The sequence below is a fragment of the Rhyacophila brunnea genome, unplaced genomic scaffold (genome assembly GCF_057557595.1).
Source record: "Rhyacophila brunnea isolate RB1 unplaced genomic scaffold, BYU_Rbru_1.0 scaffold_2, whole genome shotgun sequence".
Taxonomy (NCBI): domain Eukaryota; kingdom Metazoa; phylum Arthropoda; class Insecta; order Trichoptera; family Rhyacophilidae; genus Rhyacophila; species Rhyacophila brunnea.
Genome location: NW_028232859.1, coordinates 7,782,833 through 7,798,567, shown reverse-complemented (window position 1 = coordinate 7,798,567; position 15,735 = coordinate 7,782,833). Strand labels below are relative to the sequence as shown.

Here is a 15,735-nt window from a genome sequence, read left to right as displayed (position 1 = left end):
TAGTAGTTGTTGGATAATCAAGCGGCAGATTACTGAGAGTGTACTGTAACTGCAAAACTGCAAAAGGTGTATCAAAAGCAATGTTCTTATTATTAACTTATACCAATACCATGCAAGAACCATCCGTAATAAAACCTCCTATATCCCATAATATGGAGAGACAAAAAATCCTAATTACTACACAGTTTATTTTCATATAGTATATAAGTAATTACATGAAAACAAGCCAAAGTTGTTTGCCTCTCCTAAACATTTTCAAAAATGATTCAATTGCTATATTACAGTTACACCTATGACATAATTTGCTCAGTTTAATATCGTGACGCCTACGATGGCCGAGTGATAACCTTTTTATTTATAAAGTCATGTAGCTCGAGTTCGAATCCTGGGTCTGGCAAATTCACATGTTGTTTTTTCAATGTGTGTTTGGACCCAAAGCGTGGACCTAATAGGTTCAGCAAGTAGCTAACTTCCATTTCTCATAATAACAAAAATCTCTTAATACTACCTCCGCCCTATGGAGGCATATATGTTCCGCTTAGGATCGAACACGATTGCTAATTTACTTTTAATATTGTCAACATTGATGGAGTCAATCAAAAATAATAGAATTAACAGTAATTTATAGTATTCCTAATATGGAAATTTGTATAGGGTGCTAAGCATTCCTAATAAACGAGCGCCCACAATGGACATATTGTGGCAGAGTGTCCGCTTTTGAAACTTTAAAAACCCCACATCTGGTAAATTCGCATGTTGTTTTTCAATTTGGATCCAGACTATGTACCTACCTAATAGGTCAAGCAAGTGGCCAATGTCCATTTCTCAATGAACAAAAAAATACTGAGTTTTACCATTTACTTGAGTACGGTTTTCTTTTTGTTTCAGGAGCAAAAAGGTGAACATCTGGTCCAACCAATCACAACCAAATGAAATATATATTTATTTATATTCGATGGTTTTGTTGAACGTAACCAATTAATTTGATTAATTTTTGTCAATTTAATGTCTTATTGAGTATATAAAATATCCTGACATGGTGTTGTATTCGATGTATTAAAACATAGCTTGTTCTACAGTCTGAAACTGAAGAATGTTTCGAAACTACAGCGTACCATAGAAGTAGAGAAATATCTTCAAATCTTTAGAATAGGATCTATTATAGTATTTTGAAGAATAGTCCAGGCCAACCATAGGTTTATAGCAATACATAATATTATGTATTAGAAATACTAAATTTCAAATAATAATATTTTAGTTTTCATGTATTTATTCAATAGTTTACAGATTGATTCTCAATCAAATATGTCATAAGGACAGGTTGTAATAAAACTTTATTAAATAAAATGCATAGACTAGCCATTAGTGAAACATTATCAGGTAGTACATAAAACTAGTCATGTGTGTTACAATGTTAAAAAAACATCGCATCATCTAGCACATAATTATTTTATTGACAGACTGGCAGTAATATAAAATAATTTACTATGGTTTAGAAAAGATTCTAATCAGTTTTTGTTGATTATTGTTATAAAATATATCATTATTTATGACTGTCTCAATTTAACTTGTCAGTGAGATGTGCGTTTATATTAATTGCGATGTTTTATTATTATTGTCGTACAGTTATTTATGACGCTGATAGAAACTTAGATTTTCAAACACACATTAGAAAACTACACTAGCAAAGTAATCAGTAACAGGTCACGTTGCGGCCGAATACAATAATTATTAGATATCATCACAACATATTGTTTCTTTTTTCCATATTCTTTATTGACATCTGCATGCAAACTGTTCAATAAGGAGTCTACTAACTACATATTACATATTGTGCTGGAATTATTTTTACTTTACTTCGAAACATTTATTCTTCTGCATGTTTTTTCTGTAGTTTTGTCGAGTGCATGCATGATATTTGACGATTTCAAGTGTGAGCACTTACTATTAATTGTAAATGGATTGGTTATTTTACTCTGACATACTGTATTATTGTATTGACCCGTTTTTGTTTTTTTTTTTTGTAAATATTGGACCAAACGTTTTGTACTTCTTTTAGACATTTTTACCAAAAGAAGATAGTGGAAAGAATTTATAATATATAAAATTCCACTCAAATCGATTCAATATTAATTAATGATAAAAATATATTATATAACATACCACTTTTAAGTTCTTTAAAACCTCGGTTTACTAATTAAACATTTTAAAAGTTTTTCTTTTTTATCCCTTTTATTGAAATTGATTTCTAAAATATATAAATGTGTCAATTCATTTACAGGATCATCGATTATTCACAATGTGTATTAATGAGTTATTTATAGGGAATCAATTTAACATTGAATTTAATATATTTTCATTTAACTGTTATAAAAAAAAAAAAAAAAATAGTTTTTCAGTCATGTGTGTGGTTGTAAGATATTATTGTCATACATAATGTAATTTTGTAACCATCAAAATTGACTATGAAATAATTGCTACGAAAATACCTCACTACATGATTACAAAATTTTTTTCATCTAACGTTATCAGTGAATACTTTTATAATGCTACTTACATAATATTATAAAGGCATGTTATATAATGCATTTACGGATGGTGTTTGTTTGGCCCACAAAATTAAATAGTAAATAATACAAAAAGTAATTTTTAATTTCGATTGGCGGATACGCTTGTGGCATATCAAAAAGAACATTTACCGCATGCATATCCAGCTACTTTGAGTATGCGATGAATAAGAAAATAAATTACTTTCTATCATATACCATTTGTATTTGTTGGGCAAAACAATGCCATCTCTAAATGTGTTATGTAACCTGTCTCCATATTCCGTCGCAGATGCTTGAACAATGAAACAATACATTTATGATGTTGAATATGAATAATAATAATCAGATACGATAATCAGCGTATTGATCGATAAATCTGGTTATTAAGAGGGGAAAGTTTACCATTTTTTCATGGCAGCTTGAGGATATTTTCTGACATTGTGTTCGACTGCTTAGGCACTGGAGCTCCAAGACGTGGGGTCCAGGCAACCGTCGATGGAGTCCCTCGTAGATGGTGGACATCTTACCGCGCCACATGCTTACGCAAATGGCCACCGACGTTCACCAAGCTTGAGGTAACTTACCCACTATTCACTTTTCTAATGCACACTGTAGTTATATTGAGTGAACACTACATAGTAGGATACAATGGCACGAGAAAAAATATACTTCCGTCATTAATCAAGGCCATGTTAAGGTTCTAGATATTTTAAACATACCAAAAATATGTAATTTACCGAAGATGTTGGAAATAACCTTCTGTGAAATTAAAAAAATATACTGAGGCCAATGATTAAATTAACTCCAAGTCTATTTTACATTGTTGAGTCGTTTAGAGTAAACATCACACATATACTATGTACACTTTATATATATACTTTTCTCGCCTTGAATTAGTATTATAAGCAAAGATGTTGAAGAAAATCTCCTTCTATAGAGATGGAGCCTAAACATATAAACATCAGACACTGGGACCTTTACCAAATCTTGAAATGAGAAGAATGCTTTTATTTTAGTTTTCATACAAAAATGACACTTAGGTCAAGCTGGTACTTGCGACTTGCGACTTGACACCACAGAAAGCTCCATCCGGAAGAAGATTCTATGTCTTTGGTTATCAGTCTAAAAGAAGTGTTTTCTATGCAATGAACTTTTGTGTAAAATAATAAATAATAGTAAGTAATCAAAGCAAAACGTCGACAGATCATCATATTTTGATTTTATGTACAAAGAATAGCCAACGTAGAGAAGCTTAATATTTTTATAATTACCAATCCAATATAGAAACCTCAAAAAAACTCTCTAATATAGACCGATCTCTTTGAATGTAGGTATCGCCTCAATTTAACATAATATGCTAATTTTATTGTAATGCTTTATTTGTAGACGGGGTCCATCGCCTCTTGTCCGGACCCCGAGCCCACGCCGGAGAGGACCCCACCACTACCACGTGGGTCCCATAGGCCCACAGCACCATCATGACATAGGCTTTTCAGATACAGTAAGCAATGTGGTGGAAATAGTCAAGCACGATCATCACCGGCAGGGTTCGGGAACTCGCTACCATCACCAAGGAGCGCACTACAGGGTGCCAGGCGGTGAGTTATATTAACTCTTTTACCTGGATACTTTATAATTGTTTATCACTCACGCAACACTAAACGAAGCATCATCGGATCATTTTAATAAATTCAGAATAAGTATTTTAAGTCAATGGAGTTTAAACTATATCTCGTCGCGTACATAATCAAATACATTCTGAATATCGATGCATATATGGTTGATCAGTAATTGAATCAGGATTTCATGATAGCTATCATGTTATTAAATTTATCTTCTCCGTTTCTAATTGAACTGCCTTATCATTTATAGATTGAATGTTTGAACGTTTATGTGAGACTAAGTACCAGATGTAAAGATGCCGACGTATCTTAAACTAACTAATTATGAATCCGTTCCATAGTTAGTAGTTAGTTATGATGTTATCAGCTAAATGTTTTGCAATCCAAAGTGCTGTCATTTTTTAAATTCCAATTTGTCATACCTTTCTTTTATTTTCTACATTAGTAAAATTATTAAAACAGCTGAATATAAAATTGAATAATAGCTAATTTTAACTTTAAACATTTTAATGGTTGCTTTGTCAGTGTTTTAATTGAATAAATGCACATATTGACGATAGTGTCCTTTGCAATCAATATATAATATTTGAATTGTGGCACTGTGTCAAACATTAGTTTTACAACATGCATACAAAAAAATGTCATACTGGTTTGGACAATTTGATTTTGCTCGCACGAAAAATGTATTATGATTATCAAACTACATTCTTATTTAAAATATTATACATTTATCTGCCATGTGAATTGGATAATTGAATCCTGATTTTGCTGACAATTAAATGACATTAATTTAATTGACCACAGCTACTGTCAATTGTGTTTCTTATTCCAACATTATGTTGGGTGGAGCCACTTGTTAAATTGGCGATATTGTCCCTAAGCTAGACTAAGCATCTGACCCTGAGACAATCAGTTTTTAAATTGTCTGATTTCTTAAAAAATAATCAATATCAAAATGGTATTGTATCGAAGAAACGTGATTAAATTTTTGTTATATAAATTCAAGTTGTCATTCATAACTCTTATTCCAATATTGATATTACTTCATGTTTTACTGCATAGTTTAACAAATTTGATAATAATTATTGAGCTTTGAATTAATATTTTGAATCATACTAAAAAATATATTTATATGTGTATTTTTAATGGCGTTTATTCTCATAATTCAGTCAGTACATGTCTCTAATACCTATTAAACTCTACCTTAAAGAAAATAAGCAGGTTCAAAGCAATGGAGACTTTTATTTTAATAAATTCAAGACCTGTCAAACAGCGGGTAATTTATTATACTGATTACAAAACAAACTAAAACAGCTAAGCAGCATTTGTATCAGTTAATGTACTTCATATTTTAAAGTCAACCTCATTGCCATATAACATTTTCTAGGTTAGGTATGTGTATTTTAGCAATGTATATAATATATCTAACAAAAAAATTTGCTGTAAAATTGAATGCATGTCCATGACATTGGAAGAATAAGTTCCTACTTTTGTAAAGACTATAATTATTTAGATGTATGTATACAATATATTGTTCATATATTTATTGTACTTATTTTGAATAATGGAGAATTTATTATTTTAATGAATTTTATTTGATTTTATTTAATTAATATAATAATATATATTTATCTATTATAAAATACGCTTATAACTCGCATGTAGCTTTCACTAGAAAATGCAATTATTCAGTATAGGTAAATATTTATATAACATCGCAGTGCAAGCCGGCATAATATTACAAATTAATTAATTAATCAAGGTGGTGGATGGGGCGGGCAGGTGCTCAATGATTATGTTACTCTTTCAATTTATATAATATTATTTAAGGGAGTTAAATTTTTTGTCAGATTAGGAAACAGTATGAATAATATTTACCAACTTTAAAATAATATTTACCAACTTTTTAATGATTAGTTGCCACCTAATAGACTGGATATAAATACTCCACTATTTTACAAACTTTGTGATTTATCAACTTTATCCTGGCTAATATAATACTTAACGTCTTAAATATTCATTATTTCTTCCTTCTAATCGATGGACCTCAAAAGTTGATTATTTTATTGAATAGTGATTTTATTAATTGGAAGGAAAATGATATATGAAAACTTCTAATCACCGACTGCTCTAAAAAAATATATTAAACCTTTGCGTAAAAAAATGGACTATAAAATCTACATATTGGGTGACGGTACATATCAGAGGAGGTGTGGCGCGTGAGCGGAAACGCGGGCTCGTGGAGCGCGTCCACTTCGCCGGCGAGGTCTCCCGCCGACCGCGGCGACCGACACCACCACCATCATCATCATCACCGGCATTTCGCCACCACCAGCCTGGGACAGAGGTCGCGCTCGCCCAGCCCGCGCGACAGGCAGCGGGTGCACCCCAGGGCACCCCCACACTCGGGTGAGAGCCAAGCCAACAGCGCATCGCCTTCACAGCCAACACACCCACACACACATACCACACTTCTACTCTCAGCCCATACGCCCCATTCGACATTGTTCACTCCATCTCTACAATCTACAACATGCACTACTATTTTTACAGACATGCTTAAATCATGTACGTTTGGTAAATAATTTGATGTCTTTTTGATCTCCATGTTAGACAAACTTCAAATTTCAATTCTATACTTATTTATTATATACTAATGCATTTTATTAGTAAAACCTATCAAATTTGAACTGGATAACTGTAGAGGTACCTAACAGAAACTTTCGTTTAATTCATCGCTATCATTCATATATGCTAGAAGCTATAAAATTTATTACCCACAATAATTGAATATGCATTATCATTATTTTTATTAGTTGACCTACCGTTAAATGTTGAGATTCTAAACACATTCATACACTCGACATTTACAACTTATCTTCAACAATGACAACAACAAATCACTTTTCCATATCATCTTTTGACATGTTAATAGAAGCGTTTTATAATATTATATTGTTGTATTAAAAAATTTCAACATTGTGTTATAAAAATTCCTGTCAAACACTAACTACATCAAGAAAATGTTGCACAAGAATCATAACAAAATAATATATTTGAAAAAATGATAGCTCTACAACAATTTATTACAGTATTAATTCATGCTAATATTACTAATTACCTACCTATATTATTTTCGCCATTATAATGCAGTTCTTAATAGTGTCTATGTATGGCATTTCAATTTATACACAACATTGAAAATGCTATAATCATGCCGAAATTATTATTATTTATAGTACTATCAAATTAGTGACAATCATTTTGATTTTTGCTATTCATTTTATTTAATCAGTAGATTTTGTATGAATATCATTTATAGAGATATAAACTAGTTGTTCAGTCCATTTAATACATAGTTTTCATAATAGTTTTATTAATTAGAAACCGTATTACTTAAATACCAGTCGATATTATTGCATGGTATCATATTTAAGAAACATCAAACCAAACTAGAATATTTATAATTATTTTAAATAAATTCCACCTGTTTAGTTCATGGAATAAATAATTATTTCTCATTCAGTTTACCAAAATACTGCTTGTATTTGCAACCACGGTTCAGTGTTTCACATCGATTTTTACTATACCTATTGTCAACAATACGTAGCCTTTGCAATATTCTTGGGAAAATATGTATTATTTCTAGATGGAAGTTTTATAATAATTGAAACACAGATAATAACAATTAGTAAATATAAATTGTGGTTGCCTATACAAACAATGCATGGTCCGACATTATTAATATTAAAATGCATGATTTGCACGATTAAAAACATCCTTCCGTTACTTTAATCTCTCTTATGATATGTATTTTTACTTTAGTTATAATTATTATTTGAACAATGTACACTATTCAGTGAAAACTCACTTCATATTATCAACAAATTTCTAAATCTTTGGCTGACTTATCTCAACCTTTTTTAAATACCTACCACTTAAAGATTTAAAAAAAAATAACATTCATTATTTTCATACACCTATCATTATACCATGGTCTGATCTACATCATGAATAATTAATAATTAAACTATTCAACATACATAAGCAGACATATAAACATAACATTGAAGTTTCAGTTTTCTGCTATTCAAATACATTCAGCGATTTTCATTTAAATTTCTATATTCGCTGACTGTCTATTGGCTTTTTGTCTCTGACAACTCTTTGCAAAAATGCATCATCGCCTGCCATCTCATGAAATTTAATCTTTCGCTTTTGCTCGCAAATTGAAAAAAGTTTTCTTAAAAATAAAACCATTAAACTTTCGTTAATAAATAGTACATCAATTAATTATTTATCAAACTTGATGGCCAAACATTCACTAACCACAAGAGGAGAATATTATTTTTAAATTTTATTAGAATGAAAAAATGTTAATACTGTGTTATTCAATGTAATTGTTTATAATTTTAAGTAAACTATCAAAGCAGTTAACTTTGTAACTTTAATGTTAACACACAAACGTTAACATATAAATGAGATATTGCTGATGATAATTTAAAATTAAATGTTGATTAATTATTGAGAAAGCATTTTACAATAGTGTAACATTGATAATGTGGCGAAATGTCTTGTATGAAAAATAATGGTCTGAATTTGACTTGTGAGCTTAATTTTATTATTATGCAATATGTCATTTGTACCTAAATAAAATTCTATACAACTTCAACCATCAACATAACATTATCAAGAACTACTATCGCTTGGCTGGCTGTCAACATCGGTACCTTACCTCTTACCTAGAAAATTGAGATCCTTTTAATAACACCAATAATCGTACTACTTAAGCAGTTACCTAAATATAATCAATAATAACCTTTATCTCATAAAATAATATAACTAGCTAGATAGATATTTATGATTAATCACCCTATTGATAAACAATAAATACATTGTGTTGGATATACTTTCATTTCTTTGTAGTTGTCGTACTAATAATTATTTACTGGTAGATCAAAATGTTAATTCTAAAATTATTTAGATATCATTTGTCAATAATCTAACTGTTGTCATCATTTGTATCATGTAAAATATTATTATTATTATGAAATGTAGTTCCATACAGTAGAATTATTTAGTGTCCACCAAGTCCATTATGAATAATATTAATCCTCTCATATTTTATTGTATGAAGTTTCTCTAAAAATGAACCGTAAGTCTGACGCTAACTCACATAAGGTATTTTAATAAATGTAGGTAGGTATCTGTAAGTAGTGTGAAAAAGTAACAAGGGTGTATTAGTCAAAAAAATTTACTTTCAACATTTAGTGCCTATTATAATAATATTGAAAAAATCTATGTAAATCAAATGACTTCTAATTAATTATTACACGGGCCTGCGAAAAAAAACTAAAACTGATCATATTTTTTTTAAATACAATTTAATATTTGAATAATATATGTTCAAGAAAATTGTTTGCAAATACGTACCTAAATAAAGAATGAAACCTTAATAAATTAATAACAAAAATATTAACCCTTTATTGCATAGTGTCGCAAATTTGCAACATTTCAAACTATTTCGATATAGCCAATGCCATCTGTGTAAATTATCAAATAATATCCTTTTTCGATGCCTAGAAAACTGTTTTACCATAAACATCCTACTTTACCGATTTTGTTTGGACATTTCAAGAAATAAAGCATTTCTGCATTATAGTCTCTGCATTTCTGCTTTGACAGTTGACGAATTCGTATGTACGCGAAAATCCGCATTTGTAAATAAACAAAAAAAATATACAGACGATTGAAATTGGTTGAATAAAAATATCTACACATTAAATAAGGTGTGTACATTAGTTTTTTATAACTGTTTTCATTTGGTTTTGTATTTTGTCATACTAAAATGTAAGATTTCCAAATGTCGTAAATCTGCGACACCACGCAGTAACATACAAAATTTAATGAAATTTTCGAAAAATATTTTCTTCATTATTTTTTCTTCATTCACAAGGCATTTTGACACCAAGAAAAAATAAAATTTTTCAAAAAAAAAAAATCATGCAGTAAAGGGTTAAACATTACAAAACAATCAAATTAAATACATTTATTATTATTATACTCTATTTGAGAACAAGTTGTTGATTGGATGATTTTCTTTGGTTAGAACAAACAGCAATCATCCATATTTGGCCAACCCATCGCAAGCATTGGGTTTTGATAAATCGGACATCAGTCTCATCAATGAGCATATGAGGGTTCTAGAAACAAAAACGGCAGTTTCAATTTTTGAAAAATGAATGTCTTATTATTTCTCTTTTACAAGTATAATTTCTAAAAAAATTATTATAAAATGTTATACTTTTATTATTATAAATAGTACATATAAGAAAGATATGAGACATTTTTAATGACTCGCCAACGTTTTATGAAAACGGAAAATTCAGTTTTTGTTTCTAAGCCAATTATCGAGCTAATGATTGTAACGACATCACCAGATCTGACTTTTGCAAATGGCATTAAAGATTTTTCGCAAAATTCTGGGAATCAATGATAATTAATATCATAATATTATTATAACCACAATATTGGTTTCAACATTGTTTTATATAGGCGAACTTTTACGTTTCTTGATAGTCTGAAATTATTAATGATTCATTTATAAAAAATCTATCAAAATGAACTGATTCACAAAAAATCAGCTAATATTCGCAGGCCTGTGTTATCAGTACCGACTCAGCGTGCCGCTAAAATGCTTCTGCTTATTATTCTTCTTAGCTACTTACATAATAATAATATTAATTTTTATATATATTATATTTCTTAACTTTTAATTTTCATACCTAATATAAATTTTGAATAATTTAATTCTAGATATTCATGCATGCATAAATTTCCGTCATATTTCCGATTTGTCAATCACAATGTTATCGCATAAAGGTACATTTAATAGTCATCATCTGAAAATTTTGACTTCATCGTCTTAAAAATTAGTGGACCATGTAATTACATAGGTTCCATGGGTAAATATTATATATTTGACTTCAGGCATGTCCAATGATCGATCCCGTATAAATATAAAAAGCGTGTACTATAATACCATTTCAATCCATTCTTAATTACTTAACCAGTTTACATAAAAGCCGTTTTAAAATTAACCATGAGAAAGCCGACGTGACCTCGTCATAATCACTTGAATTGTATTGCATCACTCACGGCCAGCCCCAGGAGTGAAAAAAAGAGAATATGTCAATCCCCACGCTTTAAACTGAGGCGTAGTTTCCCTTACCGTTGAGCAGTACTGTTTTTGCACAATAGGAGAATATATTGACAATTAGTGCAATTAGTGCCCAGAAGAAGATCAAAACTTAACACCTGAAGTTGAAGAATAACAATGGGAGAGTATGGTAGATTACTGCCAATTTTAATGCTGAATATTGGATCACAATCTTCTTGAAGTTGGACATGCCTTTTTTAATAGAATCCTATGGTCATTATAGTATAGAATTTGTACCAAAATTATTTAATATGTAGGTACATATGCATAATTTTGTTTTACCATACATATTTCATCACCCCTGTGACTTGTTATGTGTGATAATTAGTTTTCAGATATTCAATTCTGAGTTTGAATATTGAATCCAAATATATGGCATACTGATATAGATGGCGAATAGAATTTCAGCTACAAAGACTTATGTAAGTGGATCGATAAAATATGACAATTATCAAAACTGCACAACTGGGGTGATGATTTATCAAATTACATTGACATTTTACATACATGTAAAATGTCTACTTATCTATCTATCTACATATTATTATGTGTACCACTTCATGTTTCATAAAGATATCATAATTTTTATAATTGAAAACAAAATTTAATTGATAGTCTGGACGAAATTAAGTTTTATATTAAGATAAACTTTCTAGATCATGGCGTTACATATTTAACCGTAATAAATCAAGGAAGAGAAGATTTTTCTTCCATAAATTAATTGTATATTGTCTGGTTTAAATCTTCAATATATTGTAACTAAAGCATTGTGTGTTATAATTTTGATTGACGGGTAAATTGTTACACTCGGTGTTAAACGATACACAATATTCCTGAAGTTATATGGATTTTTACATCCACGATTTTTTCTAAAAATTCCTCTAAATGCGTGTTATAATGTCATTGATGCAGTTAACTTTGCGGGTGGGGAGCGGGAGTCATCGCTGGCAGGGGGTAGCGCAGGCGGTCGACGAGGTCATGGAAGGCGACTTCCGCCCACTCCCAGTAAGCCTTCCACCCTTCAGCTCAGGCCGCCTCACTCGATCAACTTCCCCAAGCTGAACGCCAGCCCTACGCACGTAAGTACACTCTCTCCTCATAAGATAAGCATTAGCTACCAAAAATTTCATTAAACGTCCGAGCCATATAAATATGTGAAACCACGGAACCTATTTCAGTGTTTGATGGTTTGAATGATCCCGACATAAATGCAAAAATAAAATTTATTAAAAACAATTAAGGCTATGATATCCTTAGATTAGGTTCAAATTTTATATACATGTATAAGTAATGCATTTATCTGCTATAATATCTATAATATTCACTTTTTTTATAGAATGCTGTGTATGATATTAAGTATATGGCTTTTGTACCAACTTACAAAATGTTTGTTGTTTGATTTAATAAAACGCAAATTTTTTTTTGTAGTACTTATTCCACTTTAATAAATAAATTTGGACCGGTTTCATCCGCCCCAGAGGGACATTTACGAAACCGGTCCAAATTTATTTATTAAAGTGGAATAAGTACTACAAAAAAACTTTGCGTTTTATTAAATCAAACAACAATACAATCCAGTTCCACCATAAATTAACAGTTAACAAAATATATTACAAAATGTTTATAACATTAAAAAAAAACTTTTAAAATAGATTTATCAACATCGGTAAACTATTATGAATGTTTTTTTTTTATGAATGAAAATTATCATAAATTTACATAAATCATTTCATAAAAATACATAGTACAAAAACTTTTTTTTTTCTTTATAAAGCCCAATTTAACGATTCATTGACTTCAAATTAACGTGAGCTTCTCTCAAATTCTCACTGAAACATTTTCAACTAAATCATTCGATATGTCTGATGAAAATTATCTTGAAAATAAAATTAATATTTTTGTAATTTACTTTATCTCAAAAAAAAAATTTTCCTTTTCTATTTGAAACCAAATTTTATTGTTTTTTTTACTGAAGTATAATATAACTACTCACCTCAAATTATTTCATCTCTACAATTTCTTGAGCCTATTCGTTGGATTATTCAATAAAATCACATACTATTTATGTATGTCGATTGTATTTGGGCACTACACGTTTAAAGTATTCATCACCTTCAAATGATACCTATCATTAAAGTGAAATGATCTGGAGATTTAAGAACTGAGGGCATAATTTTCACATCATCAACATCAATACATTTTCAGCAACACATGTCTGTGCATGCAACTCCACACTCTTTGCACTCGTTGCAGCTACGAGAGAGAGACAGAGACGGGGACAGAGAACGTGACAGGCTGCTAGAGAGAGACTTCCGCGAAAGAGAAAGGTTTGTGCATGTTCTTGACTACAAATTATCTTGTTGCACACAAAGTCCATTCTTTGCAAGCAAATTTTGCTCGCCAGTTAGAAATACATTAAGCGATGCTGACATGTAAAATTAACCGTAAACCCCATGGAATAATGATAGTTTAGCTAAAGAATTAATATCACGACAACACTGCTTTTGGCCGTGTCGCAATAATTCCAATTTTTCATTAATTTTTAAAATACCTTTTTATTCACACACAATATAGTAAAAGTATGAAAACATCACAACATAAATTGAATGATTATTATCATAATTTGAGGTGCTGAAGATTAACACAGTACAAGTGATGTATAATAATATTAAAAAATGAGTTCACATCACAACCAGATTCAAAATATAAAACCATTTTATTCCCATTATTATTTTGTATAGGTACCCTACCGACATATTGTGTAAATGTCATTATTATTGTCGATAATTTGGCTTGACTTATCCTCTTTTAAATACTAAAGACATTGATAAACAAAGAAATATCAATATTAATTATTGTAAAAGAATAATAATAAAGAATCCTTGGAGAACAAGACTTTTTTACAAAATGTTGAAAACAGTTATATAAAATTTACAATTGCATATTTTTCAACTTTGAAACCCATTTACTCAACTTGGTACTATTAGTTTAATCCTCATCACCTCAACAATTAACAATGTCCATAGCACTGCTGCTGCTATTGTCACTTTCGCTAATGGGATAATGTGAATCTTTCAGACTGATCGAGCGCGACGTCCCGCTGAGCTTCGAGCGGGCGCTGGCGCTGGGGCGTGGCGGGGGGCGCGCCCTCCCCTCCCCCCTCCCCAACGGCCACAAGCCCCGAGGGCTCCGCCGAGAAGACTCTGACGAAGACGACTGGTGCTAGCACGCGGCGAGCGGCGGTGCCCCGGCCCGCCATCTCGCGCGCCTCTCCCGCCACCCGTACGGCCGGTGCCGCCGCGACTATGCCCCCGATGGGGAGCGAGTCTTGCCCCCTGATGCCACACTCCACGAGCAGCAGGAGTTCCTCCAGGAGGAGGAATACCGCCTCAAGAGGGAGGCCATGCTGGAGGGCGACGGCATCGAACCTGAGCCTGTCGGGTCCCCTGCAGAGGCGCCCTCAGGCGACTCTCTCGACGACGCCGACCCGCGCGACGTCCCCCACTTTGGAGGGGACGAGTACGAGGAGGACCGCCTGTACATGAAGGAGAGCAAGCTGGAGAGCCGGCCCGACGGCAGGTACGAGCGGGACAAGGCGCGCCACTGCCGGATGCAGGAGGAACTGGACCGTCTCACGGAGGACGCGCAGGCGGGGGGCGTCGCAGACTTCATGAAGGACTTCGAAGACGACCAGGAGTACTACGAAGACGACTACGACTACGGCGAGGGCTTGGACCGCTCCCGCCGCGTCAAGAGCGAAAGCATCCTCAACCTGCGGTACGGGGACCTCTCTACCGCCGACTACGAGGACGGGGCAGACGACTCCGGGCGCGACGCCGGGGTGGCGGCCCTCCGCGCAGGGATCGCCGGGGACCTGGAGGGCGAAGACCGCTCCCTCGGCGTTGATTTTGGCTACGGAGACGGAATATTGGACTATGATTCGGGGCCGACAGGAGAGCTGCCGCTTGATGTGGGCATCGCAAGGCGCCTGCGACGCCGGGACGACTTGGAAGAGATCGACGACCGCATCAGCCGCCTTCTGCGCTCGGGCACCACGCTCGACCGTCTCAGCTCCTCCAGCGTATACGAGCGTGCCGTCGGCCGCTTCGACCGTTTCGACCGTTTCGATCGCTTTGACCGCTTTGACCGCTTCGGCCGCTTGGATCTGGTTGGGCTGAGAACGGGCCGCGCCGACAATCCCTGCCGGAGGGTACTGTCCAGCGACGCCGTGTGGCTGGGCTCCGCTCCTGGACGAGGCAAAAAGTATAAGAGCAACGACGAAATGATCAAGAAGAGACAGGTGGTCCGGTTCGAGTGACGGCCGAATGTCGAAGCGCACGAGTGC

General features: G+C 33.0%; 1 protein-coding gene across 1 annotated transcript in view; it reads left to right on the top strand.

Moving 5' to 3' along the window:
* cac (calcium voltage-gated channel subunit cacophony) overlaps positions 1 to 14,616 on the top strand; it is a 106,754-nt gene extending 92,138 nt beyond the window's left edge. The window contains exons 36-41 of the mRNA XM_085947721.1: positions 889 to 898; positions 3,006 to 3,124; positions 3,936 to 4,147; positions 12,303 to 12,469; positions 13,596 to 13,717; positions 14,469 to 14,616. Of these exons, the coding sequence (XP_085803847.1) occupies positions 889 to 898; positions 3,006 to 3,124; positions 3,936 to 4,147; positions 12,303 to 12,469; positions 13,596 to 13,717; positions 14,469 to 14,616 (778 nt within the window). The remainder of the gene's footprint in view (positions 1 to 888; positions 899 to 3,005; positions 3,125 to 3,935; positions 4,148 to 12,302; positions 12,470 to 13,595; positions 13,718 to 14,468) is intronic.
* Positions 14,617 to 15,735: the final 1,119 nt, after the last annotated feature.